The sequence below is a fragment of the Meriones unguiculatus genome, chromosome 4 (genome assembly GCF_030254825.1).
Source record: "Meriones unguiculatus strain TT.TT164.6M chromosome 4, Bangor_MerUng_6.1, whole genome shotgun sequence".
Taxonomy (NCBI): domain Eukaryota; kingdom Metazoa; phylum Chordata; class Mammalia; order Rodentia; family Muridae; genus Meriones; species Meriones unguiculatus.
Window position 1 is genome coordinate 87,474,575 of NC_083352.1, and position 27,835 is coordinate 87,502,409.

General features: G+C 47.4%; 1 protein-coding gene across 13 annotated transcripts in view; it reads left to right on the forward strand.

Annotated features, from left to right (window-relative positions):
* Pitpnm2 (phosphatidylinositol transfer protein membrane associated 2) overlaps positions 1-27,835 on the forward strand; it is a 132,360-nt gene that overhangs the window by 85,013 nt on the left and 19,512 nt on the right. For all 13 annotated transcript variants that reach the window (XM_060382354.1, XM_060382353.1, XM_021652742.2 and 10 more), the window contains 4 exons: positions 9,995-10,171; positions 22,434-22,648; positions 23,998-24,119; positions 25,639-25,866. In XM_060382354.1, the coding sequence (XP_060238337.1) occupies positions 10,094-10,171; positions 22,434-22,648; positions 23,998-24,119; positions 25,639-25,866 (643 nt within the window). In that variant the 5' untranslated portion in view covers positions 9,995-10,093. The remainder of the gene's footprint in view (positions 1-9,994; positions 10,172-22,433; positions 22,649-23,997; positions 24,120-25,638; positions 25,867-27,835) is intronic.

The window sequence follows — 27,835 nt, forward strand, 5'->3', positions numbered from 1 at the left end:
TTAAAGGGCAGGAATTGGAACTCCAGTTTCTGTGCTCTCTAGACTGAGGTGAACCCCACAGGGCTACTTGCAGACCGCACAACACTTGCTGGTTCAGAAACAGAAAGAAAATCAGAACTTGCAGCTGACAGGCCCCCGAATGAGTCAGAGAGCTTGGTGCTAGAGTCTTGTACCCAGAGGACTCCAGCTGAGGGTCACTGGTGGGTGTGTTGGCCAAGTGAGTGGGAAAACATTGTGCAGACAGAAATATAGTCCTGGGTTGAAACCATCTGCCTGCAAGCTCCAGGGCCCCTGTATAGAGCTCTTCCATCTATTTAAAAGGCAGCCGTTAAGGAAAGGATTGGAGGATATAAACAGGACATACAAATTCAAAAGCAGGACATGTGGAAACTTGCTTAACGTAGTGGGATCACAGGAGCTGGGCCCTCCTGAGGTATCAGGAGGTATCAGACTCTTGATTACGTAAGGCTGGCCCACACAAGTGTGAACCCACAAGGGTGAGGTAGTTACTGGTAAAATCTAGCAAGCAGCATGATAACTGGTCACAGCTCTTGTTGCCAGTCAGCTGGCTGGGTTACCAGGATAGGAACTGTGGGAAGGTGGTGATGAAATGCTCTTTTGGGGCTGGTCTCAGGCAGCTTTTGTAGTCCTCTATTTTTACAGCAGCAGCTGCAGCTGCAGCAGGTTGGCAGAAGGAGCAGGTGGTGCCCCCTAGTGCATGTCTCTGGTAAAAGACCCCCTGCTGTACAAGTGTAGCCCTGTGGGCCCCTCCCTGGCTGTCAGGGTTAAACACTGATTGGCCTCAGCTTCCTGGTGGCCCTGATATGTGAATTCCTCAGCCCTTGACAGCAAGTGTTCAGCTCCTCCTTGTAGGGAATGTGTCCAAAGCTCTTGTGGGCTGAACAGCTCTCTTAAACTCAAATGGCCTGCAGCTTCTCTCCTCTTGTTCTTTATAGCCTTCTATCCTTCTGCAGGTTCAGCACTCCATCCCTCTCTACTTGTACTGTCTCCCCATCTCCCTTGTTCCTGCCCTGGCTGCTCCCTTGGTTGTTCAGCTGTTGGCTTTGCTATCAAACAGCTGCCTGCTCCACAGCTCAGTGCACTGGCTTCTCTACTATCACTGTTGCTGTTACTCTTCTGCCTCTGCTTCTTTCTCCATGTTAACCCTTGGTCTGCACTACTAAAAGGAGGCAAGAAAAAGAAAACTCTGATCGAGAAGCCTTTAAATGTAACACCAAGCAGGGCAGCACAGCTGGGAGATGTCCCAAAAGAGCCAAACAGCTACCTTGCTTTTATAGCCAAAGAGCTGCTTTGCACAGTCACACTGGACCTCACTTGCAAGTGAAGGTTTGTGTTTGCACCTATCACAGCTTGCCTGTTTAGCTCCAGGGGAATGCCCCCTTCTGGTCTAGATGGAAAGGGTTGCAGAGTCATGGAGAGTTCACTGAGACCTGTAATAGCAAAGAGCCCAGTGCAAGCTGAAACCGTCCTGGCTGGGGCTCTGCCTGCAGGAGCTGGAGCAAGCAGCTGTGGTGGCTGTGTAGTTTCACCAAGGGCCTATGTCATGTTCAAGGTGGCTGATGCTGGCATAAGAGTGGTTAGGGTGGGCTGTGTGATTGACAGTTCTTTGGCTGAAGGCAGCCAGGGCAGCAAGGAGCATCCAACAGCTGCCAGCTAGGGAGTCATGCCCCACCCCATGTCTCTGTTTCTCTGTGGCAGAATGAGCTTACAGCAGGGATGTGGAGAGCGTGGCAGTAAGTGTATCCTTAAATAGATTTTAACAATGCTGAGTCCCCCTCATCTTCTCACCATCACAGGATTCTTGCCTGTTTGGGAGTGAAAGATCCCCAGTAAAATCCAACCCCATGCCTCTTAGAAATTCTGGCATTTTGGGACCTCTCAAAAGCTAAGTTTCCTTTAAGGGTTGATAGAACTAAGGGAGGCTTTGGGATAGGGTCTGCAGCCCAATAAACTTCCTCCAAATCCTCAGACCTCCTTGCACTGAAGGTGCTCCCATCTCAGGGATCCTCACTTCTGAAAGCTTAGGAACTAGGGACTCTGTCCCTTAAGGGTAGGCCTGTTCCTCAGGTGAGCAGGCTCCCTGAGGCTGAAGGATGCCAGCCTGCTGCTGCTGAAGTGGAGGTGCCCCAGGAACAGGACTAAGAATGAGGGACTCTTTGCCAGGCTCCAGTTTTCCTCTGGTCACAGCTCAGCCCACAGAGGTATTTTGGCCATGTTAACTGTTAAATGGGAGCACCAACCCCAGAGGCTGGGTGGCAATGATTGCTATGACCACCAGGGTCCCCAGCAGATGTGGTTAGGGATGGTTTCAGCTAGTGCCAGGCCCTAGTGTCTGGGGCTTAGTGTCATTTTCTCACAAAAGACTTCCTCTGCCTTTGTCATCTAGTTAAGGCTGCAGCCCTGGCAGCCACTCTAAGAACTGGGAGTAATAAGAACAGGGTTTCTCTATCCTGTTGCTTGTCTGAAGCAGGGTGACACCTTCTCGAGGCTGTTTGGTGCTCAGTATCTGCTGCTTTCCCGATGCTGTCCTGGGAGTGAGGTCATAGCTCACATACCCTGCAGAGCGCCACACTACTGTGGTGTCCCTACAGTCTGCTTGGCCATGAGGTCTGGTGACCAGTTCCACAATGGAGTGGCGGTCACTCTAATGTGACACCTCAGATGCACAGTGGTGAGACTGAGGGCCCTCTGTGGGACTTAAGGTGAGTGTAGCAATACTCAGGGCTTGGGGGCTCTGCATTATGCATAGTAAGGGAAGGTTGCATGCTTCTCAGAGTGGGGAGGACACTGGGGTAGTGACCATGTACTCTAGCTCTTCTTGACCCTGGTCACTTCCCAGGATGGCAAAACTGCTAGAAGAAGAGAGGCCTGAAGCCAGGATCAGCCTTTGAAATCTAGTGTGAGGTGACAACTCCAGCCTCTTCCCTACAGACCAGGGCCCTTCCTGTTCCTTAGCTCAGCCCACATCTCAGGAGACACCTCTGGGGGCTGGAGTGTAGCTCATCATGCCTGCCTGGCATATGAGATACACTCTCAGGATACAATCTTTAGTACCGAGAGAGTGAAAGGGTCAGGATTTAGGGGTTCTGGGGTGATGTGCCCTCTCCTCCAAGGCTGATCTCATACATCCAGAGCAGCCGTACCCAAGGCATTCCACATGGAGGAGCTGGTTTTCCCTTCTGCCCTAAGGGTGGCCCTTTCAACCCCTTCATCACTAGATACTGATGGACAAAGGTAGCAGGTTTCTGTTATGCCCTTTGGATCCTGTTTGGGGACCAGGGGTTTGGGAACAGAACCAGTAGGATTTTCTAGAATAGGAGACCAAGGGACCAAGGTTCCTGTGCATACACACACCAGCGAGCCTCCTCTAAGCTGCCTGAGTCAAGGCTCCTGCTGACCCTGCTTCGAACAGCTTCCAGACTTAATAGCTAGAATGCAATGAATTGCTTTTGAATGGGTTCCATCCTTCGTGTCTGCTCAGTCTCACTCCTGACTCTTGTCTGTGACGTCAAACCCCAACTAATCCTGGAAAAACAGATTAAGTTCTGTAAACCCAATTCTCCCGCTCTCCCTCTTGCTCAGGGTGTCTGAAGGACCTGCCCTCTTCCAGCTTGTCCCTTCCCTTATAGCCAAACCCTCATAATCCTCCATAAGCTCCCATGTGTGCCTTCTACCTGTGGAGCTTGGCTCTGCCCTTCCCCTGCAAGGCTCATTCATTGGAAAGACCTTTGGGCTCTTAGTCTAGGAGCTCAGCCAAGTTTTCTGCATTCTTGTGAGAAGCTGGGACCTTGATTTCTAGGGTGACATCCCAGCACACCTCCTCTCCACCTGGTCCCTGCCCTGGAAGCAGCTCATAGTGTGCACTCTGTCTAGGACTCCCCCCCCACACTTCCACGGCCTTTCTGGATGGCACACCAAGTGGCCTCACTCTGGCATTCTCTGACCCTGTCAGACCATCAAGGACACTGAAGAATCTGGAGATGGTCTACTTTCTAGGATCCTGAAAGTAGGGTCTGACACCTGAAGGTGTCAGTAAAGACTAAGACCTGTTTGAGGCTCCAGAGAAGGTCCTTGTCTTGCCCAAATAGCTCTGTGAAGTGTGCATGTGTGGACATGCAAATATTGGTCTGGTTCCCACTAACTGGCCTCTGGAGACCTTCATTTTCCATCTTGCTTCTTGATGTTCCAGGCCCCAAAAGCCACCCTGTGGCCAACAGGAACTATAATTTTGTCTGTGCTGTCACAGCTCCAGCAGGGATAAGATGAAGCAAGTCTGTCTCACACCCAGACTGCTGGGCTGGATGTCATGAGGTTGCCTGAGTTAGGCTTTGTCTGACGTGGGGACAGGAACAGCAGACACAAGTCCTCTTCCTTCTCCACACTGGGGATTGTCTGGCCGGATAAAGACAATAATATTAATCAGCCAGACCAAGGGAACCTTGTGGGGCTATCAGGCCAGCCAGCAAAGTGTTTATGCTAGGTCATTCTTCCGGCGGGCCCCACCCTCAGGGTCCAAGTCAGTGGATTTAGTGTCTGCTGCTGGGAGTGGCATCCCAGCCAGGGATGGCCATCTGCTTATGACTGGCCTTCCTGACCCTGATGGGTTGAATGTTGTGACAGTGGGTTAAGACTTGCTGTGCTATGTCACACTTCATCCACAGGACACCTCAAGAGCTGTTCTCACCCCTGTTTGTGGAAGATAGAACAAAAGGTCAAAGACAGTAGGCAATTGGCCCCAGAATGAGTCACAGCCAAAGAGAGGCAGGTATGGCCAATGACCTTCATCACTGCCCCTTTGCACGTGCACAGCTTCCACTCTGCTTTCCAACCTCAAGGCATGTAGAAAAGTACAAGTATGAGGTACTCCAAAGTCTACTAACAGAAGGCAACTCTCGCTTGCATCCAGCAAACGTAAATACAGACAGACATGTGCTGACATGTGCAAGCTGAGCCTGGTCTCCAGCACATAAAAGATTAAATTTATTTTATCAGTTTTATTTTAGGTGATAGAATGAATCTATCTATATTAAAAAAGGGAGTTATTAGAGTGACTCACAGGCTGTGGTCCAGCTAGTCCAGTAATGGCTGTCTCCCAAAGGGATGGTCAAGAATCTGGTAGTTGCTGGTTCAGTCCTGGAGGCTGATCTTTGGTATACACCAGAATCCCAAAGAAGTGGGCTCTAATAACAGTGAAGGAATGCATTCGCAGCAGAGTAGATGAACTTGCCAGCAAGAGTGAGGGCAAGCAGGCAAAGAAACAAAAGCTTTCTTCTTCCATGTCCTTTTATATGGGCTGCCACAAGAAGGTGTGGTCCAGATTTAGGGTATATTTTCTGACCTCAAATAACCCAGATTTAAGGGGGGTCTTTCCAATTCGTGATACAATCAAGGAAACCTTTTACCAGTGTGTCCAGCTACTTAACCTTCAGCTCATTCAGTTTGACAGCCAAGATTAGCCATCACATCTATTTACATATATCTAAAATAAAATGGAAAAGAATTACTAAACTTGAGAAAAACATTTTCTTCATTGTACTAACAGTCCCCTGAAAAAGGAAAAAGACTTTTTTACATATACCTTTTGGCGGTGGCTCCGGGTTGGCAGGGGCGGGGGGCGGGGGAATTTCAAGATAGGGTTTCTCTGTGTGGTCCTGGCTATCCTGGAACTCATTCTGTAAACCAGGCTGGTCTCAGACTCAGAGATTTACCTGCCTCTGCCTCCCAAGTGCTGGAGTTAAAGGCATGTAACACCACCACCACCTGGTGGAAAAAGATAAAGCTATTTTAAAAATAGCTTTATTGAGCTGCAATTCAAACACTCATTCTATTAATGCATTAAAATGAGCAACTAAGTGGTCTTAATGTATTATATTTGGACTTCTAAACTATGGTAAAGGACATATAGAATAAAAGTTTCCATTTTAAAAGGCTGAGCTACAGCTCTGTGATAGAATGCTTGCTCTGCAGACACAGGTCCTAGGTTCCAACGACAGCCTGGAAGAAAAAGAAAAGTTTGCTATTTATAGCCACCCTTTAGCATTCCACTTCATTTGTTAAGAGCATCCTCAGTGTTCAGCAGCCATCACCACTGCTGCTTCCAAAGTGTATTCTTCACCTAAATGAAAGCTCTGATCATTAAACAACAACTCCCTAATACCTCCGTCTTCCAGTGCTTAGAACCTCTAGTCTGCTTTCAAGAGAAGGACTCTTAAAAAGTTGGAGTCATTAATTCTTTAAATAAGTTTTATTTTTAAAGGAGTTTTAGGTTTACAATAAAATTAGTGGAAATCAAGAGTCTGGTGAGATCCTTGCCCCACTTCTCCATCCTACACCAAAGTGGCCCTTTCAGATATATCTGTTTATTGTGAGTATGTGTATGGCATCAGTATAATGTGGGGATGGGCACATAGGTGAGGATCAGAGGGCAGCTTGGTGGAGTCAGTTCTTTCCTCCTGCTATTACATAGATTTCAGGGAACTGAACTTTGGTCATCAGGCAGGGAGTGTCTTTACCCACTGAGCAGTCTTGCCCACCCAGAGTAGTCTTTTTGTTTCCACTGATGAGCTGGCACATATTCACACTAGTTCACAGTTTGTATTCTTTCTGAAGATTTATTTTCATTGTTTTTAAGTGTGTGTGTGTGTGTGTGTGTGTGTGTACATGTGTGTCATACACACATGAGGACAAATGCCTACAGATGACAGAAGTCCCCCTGACACTGGAGTTACAGTTGTGACTGTGGTGGCAACAGGTCTGACATGGGGACTTGGTCCTCTGTAAAAGAATCAAGTGTTGTTAACCACTAAGCCCTTGATTATATGTTCTGTGGGCTCAGATAAATGTATAATTTCATGTCCACCACATCATATGAAGCAGTTTAACTTTCTTAAAAGCCCTCCATATTTGCCTATTCATCCCACATTAATTTCTTTATCTATGTAATGAATCAACTTCTATGCTGTGAAAGTTGAGGCGTTTATGCTTCTACCTTCATGCTTTCCTTCCCAGTTTCTGTTAATTGTATTATTATTTGTGTACATTGTTGAGGTTTTCATATATTTCATTAACCACAATTGCCATGATTGTAAAATTACTTTGTTTATATCATGGCTTTACATGGATGAATTTTCCATGATTGATTTATTTTTTAATTTGTTGGGTTTTACTACTAGATTTTATAGACACAGGCATGCATGTGAGCAGACACACACAGTTGTTGCGTTTTAATGCGAGATTTTATATGTGTGCATGCACGTGTGCATGCGTGTGTGTGTGCACACACACACACAGATTTTTCCAGACAGGATTTCTCTGTGTAGCCTTGGCTGTCCTGGAACTCACTCTGTAGACCAGGCTGTCCTCTAACTCAGAGATTCACCTGCCTCTACCTCCCATGTGCTGGGATTTAAGCCCCTAAATTCATAATTCAGAGTATTTGCTGACATCACACCTAAATGTCAGTTTAGCTGGGTATAAAATTCTGGTTCTTAAATTCTGCCTCTCAGAACGCTGCAGATATTCCACAGGCTTCTAAAATTGTGTCATGAAGTCTGATTCTCCCCAACCCATCTCTCTGGACCTCCTAATTATACTTCTTTTTCTCTATCCTTTAAGGTCAACTAATTTTTTAGAACGTGCCTTGCTATTATTTGTAACATCTGTTTTTTTGTTTTTCCCTAGAACATAGAATATGAGCTAATCTGTAGGGTTAGGCCCTTAATTTAATTTATTATCTTGCTTACTTTTAAGAAGATTTGGAGGAGCTGCGAGATGACTCTGAATAAAGTGCTTGCTGTGCAAGCAGGAAGACCTGAGTACAGATCCCTCAGTACCCACATAAAAGCCAGGTGTAATTGTATACAACTGTACTTCAGTGCTGGGGAAGTGGGTAGAGACAAGAAGATCCTGAGGGTTCCCTGTTCAGCCACAATAACCAAAATAGTGAAATCCAGGTTCAGCAAGATACACTGTCTCAAAAAATAAGGAGGAAGATAATAAGGAAGACTCCTCACATTGACCTCTAGCTTCACATGTGCACACACTCATTAAAACCCAACAAATTAAAAAATAAATCAATCATGGAAAATTCATTCATGTGTGCACACACTCACACATATGTACATACATATGCCGTGATACACATAACAAATTTTAATCATTTAAAAAAAATCTTTCCATGGCTAATTTCAGTACTGAGGTCCCCTTTTCTGTTTGCTCCAGGTGCAGGCCAGTTATGTATGTGTTAGAGTCTCTGATGCTTCCATGGCTGCAATTCTGCATTGCTATTCTTGTGTGAGTTCCTTAAACCCACCCACAGCATCTCTAGTTGTTCATTATGTTTTGCCTATTTATTCATTTATTATGGTATATCTTTTTAAGAACAGGAGCCATATTTTTTTTCTTTCCCATTCTCCTGAGTTCATCTAGCTTACTTTCCATCTCTCTTTATTGTTGAATTATTTCTCATTCTGTTTCATGTGCTTATTTAAGCAGCATATATACTAAGTTTCTGTTTCTTTTCTTGCCTCCCTCTCGGCAACTTGTCCTAGGGGCCACATGACTAGGAAAATAATGTTAAGTTTTGAAGTTAGGACCCACAGGGAATGCCAAACTGTGACCTCCTGTCACATTTTGTTACTCCTGGAATTGAGTCCTCTCTGTTGTTGCCTGGGATGGAGTTGCAGTCTTGGCCTTCACTGTCTGACAGTCCTCAGAATGCTCTTTTGCCTAAGCTTTGCTCATAACCCAGCTCCACTGGGTTGTGGGAACCACCAGAAGCCCAGGCCTTAGTGTTGCTGTTATGTCTTTGTCTTTGGGTTGCATGTGGAAGGGCGAACACCATCTGTGTGGTTACACCTCACCTGGCAGCTTGTCTTGGAGAGAGTGTCACAGAGCCTGCCATAGCCAAGAGACTAGTGATATCTGCAGGCTGACGAGGTGCTAACATTTATTCCTGGACATCTTCGAGACACTGAGACCTTAAGGAATGTGCTTTGTCTAACCTGCAGACCCTGCTTTGACCCTAGACTGGAAGCCTGCAGCCTTCCCTGCTGGGCCAGGAAGCCAAGAGAGAGCGGTCTGATGTTAGCGACTGGTTAAAAGCCTGAAAGGGTAGCCAGGGCAGACTGCTTGCTGTCTAGAGTATGTCTGAGCTCCATGATTCAGATGACAAGATGAGACTTACTTGGAGCCTTAGCAATAAGGGAATACACTGGTTCTGAGATGTCCACAGGTCTGAGATCGCCTGTGGCTCTAGGCGTTGTCTTTTCTCTGGCCAGCAGATGCTTCACAGGATTTGTAAAGTTCTTCATGTGGACTGTAACCCAAATGGATATGGGAACTTGAGTTGGTGGCCCCTATGAGCTTTGGGTTAATCTTCCTGCCTTCTGGTCATTTTAGGCTGACACAGGCCAGCCCTGACCCATCTCTAGGGCTGTCTCCCTAAATGCTGTAAAGGGTTTCTTTCTATCCTATTTTCTGATCTGAGGTGTCTCAGTCCACTGGAAGCTGTGTGCTGGAGAGCCATGGTGATGTTTATGCATAGATTGGTACCCTGAGCTACTCTTACCGTTTATCCAGCCCCAGGTCACCATGAACCATGACTGCCGTCCCTGGTGTGATCCTGTCCAACCCCTTCCCATCTGGGAAGCCTTGCTCAGCCTCTCTTAATAGTACTGAACCTCTGAGGTGGCCATGCTCTTAAGGGAGCAGACTGCCCCTTTACCTCCCGGAGGCTGTTGATGGTGTTCACATGGCCTCTCACTTACACCTTCCTGTAGCTCTTCAAGATTGCTTAGCAAACAAGGAAACACAAGCCAGAGAGGTGAAGAATGCGCTCCAAGTCACTGTTGGCTTGAGAGGCTTGAGACGAAAATCTAGCTTTAGGCCTAGACCTTGGCTTTCCTCAGTTAGCATGCCCACCAGACTTTGCAGAAAATGACTCTTGTGTCCCCTCCCCTCTCTGTCTCTCAAGGGTCCTCAGTGAATTCTGTCATGGTTATTTAAGGAATCTTGCCTAGAAAGTCCCCCCAAGCACGCAGCTCCCTGCCGCCGGGAAGGTGTGGACTCCAAGATGATCATAAAGGAATACCGGATTCCCCTGCCAATGACTGTGGAGGAATACCGCATTGCCCAGCTGTACATGATACAGGTGAGTGCGAAGAGGCCGCTGGACCTGGTTAAATTGCATGGGTCCTAGCCTACATTACTGGGTGTTGCCTATGGACACAGACTGTTATTGGTGTCTGTGGGATGCTGCATCTCGGCTGTACATCTGGCTTCCAGACAGATGCCAGGCACACAGGAACACTGGGCTCTCGTGGGATCAGATTATCTTGCCGTCATTATGTTTCCCACAGCCATATAACACTAACACCCCCTGAATTTACCACCCATCACCTTGTAAAGCAGTTGGCTAAGCTCAGGCTGCTGTCACAAAGTATCCTGCCCTTTGGCTTGAACATGAGGGACTCTCTTTTGATGCTTTGGAGGCCACTTTGCAGATCAAGGTGTGGTAGGGTGGGTTTCTGATGGGAACTGTCTTCCTGAGTTTTACATGTCCTCATGTTGGGGTGGGCATGTAGCAGTAGTCTTTCTTCTACTTACAAGCACGCTAATCCCATCGTGGGGGTCCACTCTCATGACTCTTAATTCCCAAATGCACAGCTTCCGTAGATGATCATGCTGGCGGCTGGAGCTTCAGGGTAGGGATCAGGGACACATTTAGCCCAACACTCCATTGAAGATGGAGCATGTGAAGCAAGAGAAGCAAACTGATGACCCAGAAACACACAGTCTGGCTCCTGGCTCCCAGGTCTGACGGTAGAACGGGATACATCACCAGTTTAGTCATGCCCACTCCCAGAGAACACTCCTGGACTCTCCTCAGTGCCGGCTCAGCCGAGAACACAGATTGCATTCCTTGTTGTTCCACATGTTTCTCACCTAGATGCAGACCTGCCCACTGCTCACGCTGCTGAGGTACTGACTGGAGTCCTTGCCTTGTCCATGCCAGCTTCACAGCTACCCTTCTCCCTGACCAACCCTCACCATGCCTAGGGCCCAGAGCCTCTACACCAGTTATAAGCCAGCTTTTGCTTGGCTCTGGCTCTTCTGGATATGTTGGAGCCTCTTGTTCCTGCTCTCTTGTACCCACTGGGACCTGTATTTGACTGGCTTCTCCATGTATAGACTTCTAGTCAATTGCATCACTCTGACCCCTCAGCACATAGGGTTGGGGCCTGGCTACAGCCTTCGGGGCTTCTACCTCTTTGTTTTTCGAGACAAGAGTTTCTCTCTGTAGCTCTGGCTCTCCTAAAACTCAATTTGTAGAACAGGCTGACCTCAAACTCACAGAAATCAGCCTGCCTCTGCCTCTCGAGTGCTGGGATTAAAAGAACTGGCCACTATACCCGACTTTCCCCCTTTCTGATAGGCTTGCGCCTTCAGTCCAGGGACCCAGAATCTGTCTAAGAGGAGCTTGAAGTGACTAGAGTTTAGCCAGCTCCCACAGGAGTGGTTCAGCTGGGAAAAGAGCAGGAAGTGCCCCCATCCTCTCTGAGGACTGTTTGCTCTGAGCTGCTTCAGAAGCGCCACTCAGTTCCCTCTTGAACCACTTACCCCTTAATTATTTCTAGAGAGCGGGAGTGGAAGAGCTTAAATCAGGCCCTAGCCCTACAGTGGAAATAACACAGTCTGTTCAAGGAGCAGACTCATCTGCTGATACTGCCATTTGTCCTGCAGCTTCTTAGCTCTCTCTCTAGCAATGGGCCATTGCCATGGCAGTGCAACCCCCACCCCCCGGCTTCTGGGTTGGATATTCAGGGTCCAGCAGCATGACCTCCAGCCACTGGAGTGCCCCAAAGTATTTCTCAAGCACAGTGTCACTGTTACTCAGGAGCTTCAAACACCTACCATTTCCCAGCATCAGTCCTGTGCTTCCAGTCAATCTCATCTATGTGATACGCAGATCTGTATCCGGACCACACAGCCCATTGGGCCATTATACTGTCTCTTTTTTTTAACACTGATCTTCTTGCTGGGACTATACTAAGGAGTGTCTCCTACCTTGTAGGCCGTGCATGTCTACACACGCACAAATGCCTGTCTATGCTGCTTTGAGCTTTCAGAGTTTTTCCCTGTGCCCCTTCCAGGGAGCATGTGTGCAAAAGACAGAATGGTGAACGAGCCAGATGTTGCCAAGAGAGGAGTTTCTGGGCCAAGTACTAGCTATCATGGCCAGAGGGAGCCCCAAGGAGCATGGTTGGCATATATGTATACAGGTATATACACGTGGGCACAAATACACACACATGCATGCCAGTCTCATTCCAGTTTCCATCAGTTAAGATATACCTCTCTAAAAGCTTTCATTGGCCACTGTAGCCCCTTTAAAAGTGGGTTCTCTGTGACAGGACCCCACAGTCTGCCCAAATAACTAAGGTTTTCTTCCAGCCTTTCCTCATGGCCCACAGTGGCACAAAGGCAGGGAAAGTTGAGTCCCTGAGTAGCCAAGGTGACTGTTTTAAACAGAAAGACCATGATTCCATCTGATATCAAGGACCCTTGTGTGTGCAGCTTTCTGGAGGTTGAAGTGTGATCCATTTCCAGACAACAGCACAGCTAAGGATCCAGCTCTACAGGAGAAAGTGTGGGCTTTCCCAGATGAACCTGGCTTGAGTCCTGGCTCTGGGGAATAGGCAAGTGAGTCTCCCTGGGTGTCAATTACTATTTGTTTGGTTAGTTTGTTTTTGTTTTTTCAAGAGAGTTTCTCTGGCTGTCCTGGAACTCATTCTGTAGACCAGGCTGGCCTGAAACTCAAGAGATTCACATGCCTCTGCCTCCTGAGTGCTGGGATTAAAGGCATGTGCCACCATGTCTGGTCCCTCAATTTCTTACATAAGCTAGTTTCTTAAACTGCAGTGCCCTGGAAGGGCTCTCAGAAGAAAGGTTACTGTTTACAGATAAGAAAATTGAGCCAAATTTGGAACTTAGTTCCCCCACCACCCAGGGGCCCTGTCTGGTCCTAGAAAGCTTTGGGTTTCTGGTGGGGTCAGGAGGAATACACTATCAGCCTCAGAGATGAGGGGGGCCCATGGCTGACCAGAATACAGGAGACAGTGGGGAAAGACAGGGAGCCCTCATCCAGAACAGGGAGGGCGGTCCTTGAGGAGGCCTGCTTCGTCCTACCCCTTCTCCCAGCTGGTCCTCCTTGGAAGTGATGTGAGCTGTGGCCAACAGGCCTGAGGGCAGAACAGGTGGTTCAGCAAGAAGCCAGCTCAGGCAGTCCAGGTGTGGGGCCTGGAACCTGGGTGCTTGTGTTCTTCCTGTTCCTGAGACACCCACTCACAGCCAGATTTCTATCTCTGCAGGCCCAGCATTCTCTGCTACTACAGGGCTAATGCTGCCTCTTTCCTAGCTCCTTCTCCGTGCTTCTCTGCTCACTCCCTCTGCCCCTGCTATGGGCTTTGTCTTCTGTGCATCAGAACTCAAGAGTTCCTGAGGGCCCGTGCTATTGCAGGGTGAACATATGTCACAGTCACAGGCTGTACCTGAATGTGTGCACAGCTCACTGTGTGCCAGCTGTGCCACAGTAATGTAGTGTTCTGTCCCCACCTGTGTGAAGACTATCGGGGAAGACTGTGGATATACCAGATGAAAACCAGGCAGGAGCAGCAAGGGCTGAGAAATGGGAGACAGGTCTAGGTACACCATACACCTAGGAACATGCTGTAAGAACCAGCATATTCCATGCAGGGCCTTTGGAGACAGCAACATTTCCATGGAAAGAACAGCAAGGAGGCTCACCTGGTAGCAGCTGGAACAGGCTGTGGAAAAGACAAGATGGCAAGACAGAGAGAGCCATTCCCTGCCTGAGAGGTTCTGTGCCAGTGGTGTCAAGGCTAGTGGAAATCACTGCCACTATCTGTGCTGTTCTCTAGAGGGTGCTCAGCAAGACCTTTCTGCCCTGGGGATGGCCCAAGGGGCTTGGTCAGTACCCTGAACAGTTCTCAGAGCACTGACTAGGGAGGGGTTTCTCTTTGTGCAGCCTTCCTTCTTCATGGAGGTTGGGGGCTATGTGCCCACCCAAGGCTCCAAGGGTGGGCAGCACTACATACTGCTTAAGGATGGTCATGGGCAAGGATGTGAGAGTGGCTTCCCGTGTGAGCAGAGCACAGAGGAAGCTAAGAAGAGCCTGCTTCTCTGTTATGGCTAAGCCCCAACTATATAAGGACCCCCTCATTACTATGGGCACTGGAGTCCTAGGGGTCAGTCTTTGGAGGGTCAGCTTAAATGAGGTCACCACCTTCAGAATCCTGGTGATTGTGAGGACTAGACCCCATTGATTATTGATTTGTTTGACTAGCCTTCCTTTAGCATCTGCTGCATGGAGGTACCCTAGTGCTATGTGGGGTTGCTGTATAGATACAAGCCCTTGATGCCCCCAAGTCTCCATACCCATCTCACTGCGTGACTGCAACCATCCATAGCCCTCACCTGGTGATGGCAGCAGCCTGGGTATTCCTGAAGTACATCACCTGGTTAGCCCCCACAGTGACCTGAACAGCTGGTAAATGTTCTTCCTCTTCACAAATGAGCCAGCTCAGGGATGTCAAAGAGCTTGTCCAGGCTTAAACAGCTGGCCCGCTGGTCCTTGTCTGGAATTGCATATGGCTGCCTTTCTGCACTTGGAGCATGTGGAGTCTCCACTTCGTCTGCCACTTCCCTTCCTTTTCTGAAGTCATGGCATTAGGATGGGAACAGGATGCCCTTTACCCACTTGTCCCTTACAGTCACACTCCAACCCCAGAACTCAAGTACTCATAAGACTTGAGGACACACTGTAGGTGGTAATCTCTTAGAGTCACCACTTCTGGGAGGAGGCCTGTGGGGCTGTGCAGGAGACACGAGGATCACTCCAGAAGGCATGGGACTTCCTTGTTGAGCAGGGGAAGGGCCAACAGTTAGTGTTGTTTCTCTGACAGACAGCTTGAAGGCTAACTATAGGAGGTCATCAAGATGACTACCTAGTGGTTGACTAGTGCCTGCCCCCAATTCATATTCACATACAATCTCAAGAGTGTAGCCTCATGTAGATTAGGGGCTGTATATATGTAATTAGTTAAGACTCTTGAGATAAGTTCATCTTGGACTTAGGACCTGCCCCAGGTTGACTAACTGTTGTCCCTAGAAGAGGAAAGGATAGAGCAACCCAGGGAGGAGGCAAGCAGGACAAGAGCAGAAGGGCAGTCACGTACCATAGAGGCTAGAAGGGCAGAGCAGTCTCTGTAGAACCTGTGAGGAGGAGGGATGGCATGCTGGCCATTCTAGCATGAACCTTAGAGGTGGCTCAGGCCTAGTTCTGCTTGAATGGATAGGGTAAGTGCTGTGTAAGTTCAAATGAAAGAGCCTTGCCCTGCTCCTGCTGGTTTTGTTTTGTTTTGTTTTGTTTTAGTTTTTCCTGACCCTCTGTACCTCATCTCTGAATGGTGCTCTAGCACCTGACCCCTGACTCCTGACCCCTGTGCCTGGCCCATCTGACCAAACTCCCCAGTGTATTATCCTTCTGCTGTTGTACAAAAAACCACACACTAAGTGGCACCAGACAGCAGAAATGGACTCTTGGATTTTTCTCCACTCACAGAATCACCATCTCTCATAGCCTTCACCTTACCATCTGCAAATGTGGGTCACTATGGTTCTGTCTCTGTGCTCGAGGGCATGGGAAATAAAGGCTGACAGACATGCAGTTGGCACAGTCACTGGTACAGAGCTGCTGTAAGAGGAGAAAGCCAAGTTGTCTGCCAGAGTATAGCTGCTTGTTTCAAATATAGTCCACAATCCAGGTTCAGTCTGTTTGTCCCTCCCTTCCTCCCTCCCTCCCTCCCTCTCTCCCTCCCTCCCTCCCTCCCTCCCTCCCTCCCTCCCTCCCTCCCTTCGAGACACAATCTGACCATATGTAGCCTTGGCTGGCCTGGAATTCACTGTGTAAGCCAAACTGCCCTGACACTTAGGAGAGCCACCTGCCTCTGCCTCCCAGTGCCACCGCACTAGGGTATTCCTCCTCCTTTCTAAGAGCTTGGAGCGTGGCACAACTGTGTGTCTATGGAGGTCACGCTCTAGGGTAACTCAGGCAATGAAGTGTGGGTATGTGTGAGCACCCATGAGTGCACATGTGTCTGCACATATCAGCTGGAGCACTTGGACACACATGCCGCTCAGGAAGCTGGCCAAGCTTAGCATACTGTCACATCACCATGGAAACAGAGACTGAGCTTAAAGTCACCAGTCCCCCAAACATAACATCTCTGTAAGCAGGAAGTGGACCTTTCAGATACTAGGAAGGACACTTCAAGATGACCTAGGTACTATCTGTATCAGACAGTGTTACCAAGCTCCTTTTCACTCTCATTTGGCTTTTCTTAAACCTTAGTGAATTCAAGAGGCAAGACTGGGGTTTGATTTTATAACAGCTTTATAAGTCCCACACCATAGGATTCCCTGTCTGAATGGTACAGGTCAGTGGTTGTTAACATATTCACAGAATTGTGCAGGAACCACCTTCTGGATATTGTATATAAATATTATCTATATGTTTGTGGGTGGCCTAGTTTTTTTTTTTTTTTTTTTTTTCTGTTGCTGTGATAAAATATCATGACAACAAGCAGCTTAGGAGAGGAAGGGTTTACTTACCTCACAGTTCCAGGTTACAGCCCATCATAGTAGGATGTCAGGGCTGCAGGAGCTTAAAACAGCTAGTCATATCTCATCCACAGCCAAGAGCAAAGAGAAACAAATTCATGCATGCTTAGTACTCATCTAACTTTCTGTATTCTTACATAGTCCAGGACCCAAACCTAAGGAATGATGCCACCCACAGTGGGCTGAGTCTTCTCACATGGATTTACAGTAATCAAGACAGTCCCCCACTCCAACCATTGGCAGCCACCAACTGGCTTTTAAACTCTGGGTTTGGACATCACATCACATCACATCATATTCGTTAATGGGATCGTATGATCCCTTTTGTTTCTGATTTCTGTTACCTGACGTTTTTAGGGCTCATCTATCTTTCAGCCAGTACCAGTGTCATTCCTCTTTATGGCTGAAGCTTGTCCACTGGATGATGTACCATGTTTGTTTTCCCATCTGCTAATGGACACCTGAATTATCTTTACCCTTTGGTGATTGTATATAAACATTGTCTAGAAGTCTGTAAGTGAATATATTTTTCTTTGTTTGACTGTGTGCCTACCTGTAGACTTGGCTGGTTCACTCTGTTTTTAGCTGTTTGAGGAACTGCTACGCTGTTTCCACCCTTCCTAGCCATGTGTGAAAAGGTTCCAGTTTCTGCTTTAGCCATTTGCTATTGCTAATCCTTCCAGTCATCCAGTGGATAACTAGATACAAGGTGCTCTCTCTCTGGTTTGTGTTTCCTAACTGTGTGTTGTTGGACATCCTTCAGGCATTTACTGGCCATTTGTATGTCTACTATTCAAGTCTTTAGACCATTTGTGAAGTCTGTTAATTATTGTTGAGTTGTGTGCGTTCTCTTTATAGTTTAGATACAGGTTCCTCAGATATTATTGACAAGTTTTCTCGTTCATTATACAAGCTCTTTTCACTTTTTTCGTTTACAGCATGTTAATTTTATTAAGTCCTGTTTATCTGTCTTTTATGATTTACTTTTTTCTAGTTTCTTGTTGAAAGATTATACTTCCAGCTTCCCATATGGACTTTGGAGGTAATTTCTGCTTCTAAAAGGGGTTGCTTTCCATCCATCTTTCCTTGTAGGCATTTTGGCCATCTACACACGTGGGTGACAAGGTTCCCCTTGCCATGAATAAACATGGCCCTGCCAAAGATCAGACCAAGCATCCCCCTTCTCTTTCCAGCTATTTTTTAAAAATAATCTTAACAGTTTTAGTGTCACATTTATAAACCATTGTCTAACCCAAGGTCACAAAAACTTATTCCTGCATTTTTTTCCAAGAGTTTTAGCTCTTTTAAAAATAAAAATATTTATTTTTATGTATATGAGTGCTCTATCTACATGTACACCTGCATGCCAGAAGAGGACATCATATCTCAGTATAGATGGTTGTGAGCCACTATGTGATTGCCAGGAATTGAATTCAGGACCTCTCAAAGAGCAGACAGTGCTCGTAACTGCTGAGCCATCTCTCCAGCCCCGAGTTTTAGCTCTTATATCAGGGGAATGTGTTTGTAATGAACAGTCAACAGCAGCCAGGGAGAGAGTCATGTCCATTAGGGAGTTTGTGGCCCTGTGTGATCTGGGGTCCCTGCAAAAATCTCTTGCAATTTCCTCACTTCTCTGTCACTCTAGCTGAGTGGGAGGGCTAACACTTGACTCCTGTTCCTCAGCTTCTCCATGCGTGGCCCATGTCCTCCCAGTAAGTCTTTGTCTGTCCCCATTCCAGGCTAGTTTTCTTTTTAGACAGATTCTCACTGTGTAGTCCAAGCTCACCTCAGACACACAGCAGTACTCCTGGATCAGCCTCCCAAGTGCTAAGAGTACAAGTGTAAGATAGCACATCCATCTATAGGCTACTCTGAGAACATTGTCCTTCTGTCTTACAGCAGCGCCCTGAGCCCATGAACTCTTGGCTCACACGTATATACATGCCTCTCACACACATATTCCCAGAAAAGTCACATGGATGTAGACATCCTGACCAGCAGCCTCAGTGCTCAAGCCCAATAACAGGCTACAATCCTAAGTCTCCCTAGTCATATACTGATTCCAGGACACATAATTCTATCCCAGTGTTACTCCTAGATGTTTCTCCAGGAAGCCTGGGCCTGACCCCAGCCCAGCTCCTGCTGTAGGTCTCTCTGAAGTAAATCAGATATAATGCTTAAAAATAGCTATAACAGCACTGCTCACCTGGAGACTGAGTCATTCCTGGTAGCTGGAATATTGACAAGAGTGATAGCTCAAAGCAGGGCTTATGTAGTCTATGCGATTCTGAAGATAAACATTCAGATGACAGCATGGAGGAGACAGCAAGGCATATGTATCCCTGTAATCACATGGTATCTGACAGTGGGGCCACTTCAGGCATGGCTGCCCTCACTCCTACAGACCAGGTCTACCCAGCAGGAGGGGATGCTTATGCCATTCCTGAGAGTCAAGCTATCTGCAGCTTCTTTCTGTCTGTCTCCACACTGTCCCAGAGGCCTACAGTCTGGGAGTCAGCTGTCACCATGAGTGAACTGCTTCCAATACCCTGTGCCTCGGTTTCCTCACTTACAGAATGTAGAATGCCCCGTTCTACCAGTTTGAGGGTACAGTACAGATTGAGATGGGGTCTGGAAAGTGTCTGCTCAGGCTTGACATTCCCTCGGGGCTTCCCCTCTCCCCAGCTCTTTCCTTGCCCACAGCATATATGTCTCAGCTCCGCTATGTTCCATGGGTGGCCCTATCTGATGCCTTACAAGTCCAGATCAGGCCCAGCTCTTCTTGTCCCATGTGCTCGCCACCATCCAACAGCATCGATGCCCAAGTCAAAGCATCTCGACCCTCCTCTCCCCTGTTCCTAGAGCCTCCAGGCATGGAGATGAGGGCTTCTCGGAGCCTGTACTCTCACTCCTTTCTCAGAAACAAACCTGACTCTGGAGGCAAACATCTCTGGACTTTGGAGCCTCACAGACCACACTCCTTACTTACCACAAACTAGAATTCACCAACTCCCAGAGGCAGACAGGGACCAGCGCCTGTCCTCATAGACTGGAGATCCTTGTGACAGTGGAACTTTTCTTTGCAGTGTGAGTCTGAGGCATTGTTTGGCTAGTTCTAGATTTCTCTTCACTGTTTAAAAGATTACATTTATTTGGGCCAGGCATGGTGTCACACACCTTTAATCCAGCACTTCTGTTTAAAGCCAGCCTGATCTACATAGTGAGCCAGGACTACACAGATACCTCTCTCTCAATAACTACTTTTTTGGTTTTTTTCAGGGGGGGGGGCATGTATTCCATGACATATGTGTGGAGGTCAGAGGACAACCTGCAGAAGTCACTGCTCCCTTCCACAATGTGGGTCCTGGGGATAGAACCCAGGTTGCTTGGTGGCAGGCACCCTACCCACTGAGCCATCTTTGCCCTTTTGTTTTGGTGGTGGTGTTTTCAGAGAGATTTTGTGAAATAGCCCATACTTAACTAGAATTCATAATCCCTCTGCTGCTGCTGGAATTACAGGAATGAGCAGCATGCCCAGCTTCTTTTCACTTTTTAAATTTTAATTTTTGACAATTTTATATATGTGAATAGTTAATTTTAGTTGTCTTTACCCTGCCATTACACTGTCCCATCTCTGCTCTATCCCACTGAAACACTTCTTCTGAACAAGGCCCCTTCTACTTTCATGTCTTTTTGTGTGCTTGTGGCCCATTGAGTTTAATTAAGGTTGCTTGCATGAGCATGGATGGGAAATTATTTACTGCAGCCTAGGCTACCACTGAAGAAGGTGATAGCCCCTCTCCAAGCCACCATTAACTGCCAGAATCCCTCCTGGGCCCCACCCAAGCCTTGTACAGCTTTGTATGGTAACCATGGCTGCCATGGGTTCATGAACACAATGATCAGAAGACAACTCTTTGTAGCACATCTCCCCACCCTCAGGCTTTTGTCCCCAATTCTGCAAAGCTCCTTGAGCCTTTGATGGGGTGATGTATATGTTCCATTTAGGGCTAAGCACTCAAACCATCATTCTTTACTTTTAATTCAAGAAATTGTATGTATAGAAAATATGTGAATCATAGGCACCACTGTGGAGGGCTCAATGTCAAGTGAATATGCCCTTAGGAGCAGTGCCAGGTCTGGAAACAACTTTCTCAGCCCCCAGCAAAGCTGTGTCCAAGGACTCCTGGAGTGCTGAGCAACGTTTCTTCACATGCAGAGGCCAGAGGACAACATCAGGTGCCCTGCTCTACTATTCTCAACCTTCTTATTTTGAGACAGGGACTCTCACTAAACTTGAGGCAGCCAGAAAGCCCAACACCTTCCTGTCTTTGCCCTCCACAGTGCTGGCGTTACAGACAAGTATGCAGCCACACTTGGCTTTATATGGCTTCCAGAGTTCCAAACTCAGGTCCTCATGCTTGCTCAGCATGCACTCTTACCCACTGAGCCATCTCCCCAGTCTAGTGTATGTCCTTTCCTCGCAGGTGGCCAGATGGACGGCTTCCACCTTCTGGCTGTTGTGAGTAGTGAGGCACTGAAGCACAAGGTTTTGTGTAATACTGGGAAGGTATGAGTGTCCAGCTTGCTTTAGTCTTTTTGTTTCAGCTGTCTGGGGTCCCTTGCAACAACGTATGAATTTCAGCATCCATTTGCTGTTCAAAAAAAAAAAAGCCACAAGAATTTTTCTGGAGATTGTACATGTCCTGTAGGCTTCTTTGGGGATACTGTTGTCTTAACAGTATTGAATCTATGAAGAAAGGGTGCTTTCCTAGGTTTTAGGGCTTTAATTTCTTTTGGTTTTGTGGTCTTCAGTGTACAAGCTCTTTACCTCTCTGTTTAAATGCATTCCTGTTTGTTCTTGAAAATGCTGTTGGAAATGCAACCAGTTTCCTTTTTGTATTCTTCAGCTTTGAGTGTTGATTTTGTGTTCTGAAGCTTTGCTGAATTCTTTTAATTACGCCTAAGAGATTTAAGGAATGTTCTTTAGACTTTTCTATATAAATATTAAGTCCTCAACAAACTAAGATGGTTTACTTTTTCTTATCCAGTTTGGATGCCTCTTGTTTCTTTCTTGTGCCTAATTACTGTGGCTGGAACAAACAGTGCAAAACTAGTAGAAGCGGGAAAGTAAGCATCCAACACTAGCGTGATGGCACATACTTGCAATCCCAATAGGAAACTGAGTCAGGAGAAATGCAAATCAATACGGTCCTGGGCTACACAGCATGACCTTGTCTTGAGAGAAAGAAAAGAAAAGAAAAAGAAAGGAGAGGCCAGATGCAGCAGTGCTCACCTTTAAGCCTAGCACTCAGGAGGCAGAGTAAGGCAGATGAAGTGAGTTCAGGGTTAAGGTCAGCCTGATCTAAATAGAAGTTCAGGTCAGCTAAAGACATGGTCTGAAAGAGGAGAAAACGGGGGGAAAGTGTGCATTTTGGAAATGCTCAGTCCTAGGATAGACAGGAGTCAGAATAAATGATTTGTGCTTTTTAATACTTGGACCTTAAAGAGGAAATTCGGGACTCTTTTCACTTCCGTCAGGAAGCTTGGGCTCAGGGAGCCACAGTGTAGATTTAGGAGGCTGGGTTGTCCTGAAATGACACAGAAAGAGCCAGCCTCAAGGCCAAAGACCTTTCCTGTTCCTGGTCCTCTGAGCCCCTTGTCTTAAGGAGAGTGCTTTGACCAAATACCATCATGTTTTTCCCCCACAGAAGAAAAGCCGAAATGAGACTTATGGACAAGGCAGTGGCGTGGAGATCCTGGAGAACCGGCCCTACACAGATGGTCCTGGTGGCTCTGGGCAGTACACCCACAAGGTGTACCATGTGGGCATGCACATCCCTGGCTGGTTCCGCTCCATCTTGCCCAAGGCAGCCTTGCGGGTGGTGGAAGAGTCCTGGAATGCCTACCCCTATACCCGAACCAGGTGTGCCTGCCTCTACCTCCTCAGCATGCCATCTGCCAGGGGAACTCTGCAACATGTATCCAGGCACTCTACTGGCAGGCTCAACCTCTGCACCCCTAAAAGCGTCAAACTGTCTCATACATGTCCCCTAATGGTTCACAAGTGGTCACATGCAGGAAGGGAAAGATGCCCCTGGCTGCCTGCCTCCCAGAAATGCCAATGGAAGTCATGAAGGCAGAGCTTAAACAAGGGCTGCCATCTAGGAAAGTTTAGGGAATGAACATTCACTAAGTTCCCATGAACAGAGACAGCCTGGGAAGAAGTGTGAACTGAAGGTAGACCAGATGGTCTAAGATCTCCCCTCTCTGGAACTCTCAGTTGTTATAGCAATGTTTAATGTATCCCACAGTAAGCAGGATTTTTCTCAGAACCCCAGCAAAAGCTCCTAACTTTTTGCCTCTCAGTGCTAGCTTGAACTAGGTTCTACTTGAACTAAGTTCTACTACGAACTAGCTTGAACTAAGCAAGGGTACTCCCCTCTAGCCTCCCAGTGCTTCCTCCCCACAAACCCTACACCTAAAGAATGCTGGGAGCTAGTTTAAGATTTCAGAGAGCTCTTTTCCATCCCTGAGAGGAGCTGTTCTGTTGTCAGAGTGGGCTTCTTGCAGGTGTCATGTGCCAGGAGTGTCTGCCCAAATCCACTGTCTTTATAACACACTGCCATTGTAGCTGTTCATGCATTCCCCCACACCATACCCATATGGTTGCCTTATGTGGGGCTTCTAGAAGCTACCAACAAAAGTTCAGCAATTCTCATCTCTGTCCCTTTCTCACCTAAGCTAGCTTGTCCGTTCTTAGGACAAGATGGTAGTATGGGAAATAGCCATCACTATCACATCTCAGCCAAACCCCAACCCCCCATTTAGTGATGTTTCTCCTGCTGTGACGAGACATTGTGACCAAGGCAACTTACAGGAGAGTTTATTGAGGCTTACAGTTTTAGAAGATGAATCTATGACCATCATGGCAAGGAGCACAGCAGCAGGTAGGCAGTCATGGTGCTGGGGCAGTAGGTGAGAGTTTACACCTTCTTCACAAGCATGAAACAAAGAGAGAGCACTTTTGAAATGGTGTGGGTTTTTGAAACCTCAAAGCACACACCCAGTGACATGCCTACTCCAACAAGACCACACCTCCTAATCCTTCACAAACAGTTTCATCAACTAGGGACCAAGACTTCAATTATGTGATGGGGCTATTCTCATTCAAACCACCACACCACCTCTTCACCTCACTTATTTCCAGTGAGGTCCAACAGGCTGCTAACCATCCGGCCAGGATGCAGTCCCAACAGATGTTCTTTCTCGCAGGTTCACCTGCCCCTTTGTGGAGAAGTTCTCCATTGACATTGAAACCTTTTATAAGACCGATACTGGGGAAAACAATGATGTGTTCAACCTGTCTCCTGTGGAAAAGAACCAGCTGATAACAGGTGAGCATGAAGGCTGAAGCCCAGCAGGCACATTCCCACCCCCAGGCCACTCAGGCTGTGGCCCTCTGCCCTTGCCTGATTTCATCCTGAGTCCCAGCTGGGGCAGGGGCAGAGTGAGGCATACAGGCTTCCATGCACTTGATGTGCATGCCAAGTCTGTTGGCTTTTTCCTCCCTGTCAGTGTACATTTGTACTCTGAGAGTGCTGTCTGGCTAAAAGCCATTTGAGACTGCCATGCCTCAGGAGGGCTGCCTCATGTCATGTTGTCTGTACCTTGAGTGACCTGTGGTGTTTGCTGCTTTGCTCTCCAGCTGATGTTACCGTGCAGGAGGCTGTCTTCATTTGTTAAGCTTTTGTTGTTTAGACAAAACAACAAATGTAGCCCTGACTGGCCTAGAATCCACAGAGATCTGACTGCCTCTGCTTCCTGAGTGCTTGGGTTAAAGGTATATACCACTATGCCCAGCTAAATCTTTTTAAGGAAAAGTCAGAGATGGGGATTTTTTTATGTGAAATTTCCTAATTCTTAGGCTGGAGAGATGGCTCAGAGGTTAAGAGCACTAGTTGCTCTTCCAAAGGTCCTGAGTTTAGTTCCCAGCAACCACATGGTGACTCACAACCATCTATAATGAGATCTGGTGCCTTCTTCTGGCCTGCAGGTGTATATGCAGGCAGAGCACTATATACATAACAAATAAATCTTTAAAAAAAATTCCCAATTCTTAAACATTGGTAAAAATGAACTTATGCCTGTCAAACAAAACACATCTAAGGGCCTAACAGTTCTGCAGCCATCTCTGTGGTGTCATCTCTGGGCACAGATCTGCTTGCTTAGGTGCCTACCCTAGAGAGAAGGGACCATTGTCTCCTGGTTCTCCATCACCTCTACAACAGTTCCCTGTCCCCAGTAGGCATCCCCGTGGTCCCAGAATCCCTCTTCAGTCAGCACCAGTGCTACATCGGCTGTTTTGGCCTCCCAGTTCTACTCCTTTGTCCAAAATGCCACCCTACTCTGGAAGGATTTCTACGGCCTTGTCTGTCCCTTACCATCCCATTCTTCATGAAAATTCTCTTCCAATTATCTCCTTGGTTCACTGGCCCACTATCCTGCACACCATGATTTGTCAAGCTGACTTCAGAAAAAGCTGCAAGATCTAGGCCAGATAGTATGGGCTGTTAAAGTGGCATGCAGGCCGAGATGGGAGGGTCACAAGTTCAAAACCTGCCTGGACGTCTTAGTATATGACTTTGTCTCAAAATAAAAAGTAAAAACAGGGTTGGTGATATATATATATATATATATATATATATATATATATATATATATACACACATATATCTTGGTGGTAGATTGTTTAATCTAGCATGTGTGAAGCCCTAGGTTCAGTGAACCCCAGTGACACACACACACAACATCATATATGATGAACCCTGGGCCCTGCAGAGATTTAGGGTGGAGGATCTGGAAAGGGTGGATAAAAGTTAGGCAGACGAGATCACTTGCAGGGTGTCCCCATAGATATCATTGACATCGTCAAGGATCCTGTGCCCCCCAACGAGTATAAGACAGAAGAAGACCCCAAGCTCTTCCAGTCAGTCAAGACTCATCGGGGACCTCTCTCTGAAAACTGGATTGAGGAGTACAAGAAACGGCTCCTCCCCATCATGTGTGCCTACAAGCTCTGCAAGGTGGAGTTCCGATACTGGGGCATGCAGTCCAAGATTGAGAGATTCATCCATGACACTGGTGAGTATATGCAGGAGTAGCCTGAACCTACCTATCTGCCTCCATTTCTGCATGCTCTGATTGTGTACTTACAGCTTACTACTAAAAGATACCCTGTATTAAGTCAGGATCCCCTAGAGAAACAGAGCTGATGGAATAAGAGAGGAGAGAGAGAAAGCAAGCGTGTGTGTGTGTGTGTGTGTGTGTGTGTGTGTGTGTGTGTGTGTAAACAGGATTTATTAGAGTACTGTACAGGCTTCTGCAGGATCCATGAAAGTTTAGTGGAGGTGGCAGGAGACTGATGGGATGCATGCCTGCAGTCTGTCTGTCTAACCTCATGGTAGCTGAGACTGACCTAAGAAACTCCCTGCTGCTTTCTCACATCCCTAACTCTGAGACCTCTAGCCAGGAGGACGGTGTCATGAGAGGCAGCCTGGGTATCAGTTAGCCTGCCCACGCCGCTGGGCCTTCCCCCTCCTGTTTGTAGTCCCCACCTTCTGAAATGCAAGCACAGATCTCATCTCACAGGCAACATGAGAGCTGAGAGGACTGTGGGGCTGCCCTGACCCTCTCCCTTCTCCACTGGCTTGCTGGGTTATCCCACACCTTACTGTAATCTCCAATATAGCCCTCTCAGGGCTTCTGGTTCTGGAGATAGTGGTTCCCAGGCTCTGTGGGCCCCATGCCCTCCCCTGTCACCAGTAACCCCTGAGATTCTGGCAAAACCCAGCCTCTTCAGCTTCCTAAAAATTATCTCTTTCCTCAGAAAAAAGGACAGGGTACAGTTAGGACAGCTGGGACATGAGGTCCCACACTGTCATAGCGTTAGCATTGCCTCGCTGAGTCCCATTTTCCTCACCTATGAGGTGTGATAGTGGCAGTTCTGCAGAGCTGTTGTGGGGTGGATCTCAGGGCGCAGAGCTAGAGGCAGATCCTGTGAGCACTGTGAACATCAGTGTATTCACAAACACTCTGGGAGAGACCTCTCCCAAACCTAAGTTGTTCTCATTGTGCCTGACCCCAGTTGTAGTGCAGTGCCAGGAAGCTTTTTCCATTTGGTTAGAGTAGACTTTGATCCCCAAAGACAGGCCCAGAAAGGAAACAGAGGTTCATTGGTGTTGTGTCTGAGACCACCCTCAGGTGTAGGCAAGGGACACAGTCAGCCCTGGCTGAAGGAGAGCTCCATTCTGTTCCATGGGTGAGCAGAAGGCCCCGCAGCTGGCCTCTCAGAATGACTGAGTCAGGAAAGGAAGCATGGGACAGAAGGGGGCAAAGCCTAAGGATATGCCAGAGTTTAGCCTCTTGGAAGGCCACCTAGAATTCTCTGAGAAAGCAAAGGATGTGTGCCCTGAGAACCAGTCATCACTCCTCTCCAGGATATCCCCTGGAGAAATTCATGTACGTGTCAGAATGTTCAGAACCACAGACTAGAAAATTACACAGATGAGCCAAAGACCCATAAGTAGGAAAAGAACTAAGTAAAACAGCGTTTCAGATGCATCCATACTGTGCCAGAGCAAACCCCACACCTAGACCACACAAGAATGTGGGAAAGGGAGAGTCAGCCAGAGAAGCACATGGCAGGAAACACAGAGCTCAGCACACATGTATAAACATCACCAGCCAGACCATTCTAACACACTGGAGAAAACACATCTGCACATTAAACCCAGAAACAGAGGAAGCAACAAACCCCAATCCCAGGACCCAGGACTTCTGGGTAGTGATGAGGGTTAGTCTGGTTCTATGTATTTTAATCTTAATTACTGGCCCCCAAGATCTTGTTCCTGCTCAGAGGAGTACATTCTCACGTATACCTGTCTGTGTTGTGTAAACCTTACTCTACCTAATTTAAAGCTGATTGGTTAATAAAAATGTCAAAGCATGGGATTTGGCAGAAAGTGAGGTGGAATATGAGGTTAGAAGGCTGGGGTCAAGGGACCATGAGGAGGGAAATGGGATCAGAGGAGAAGGGTTAGTGTGGGAAAGG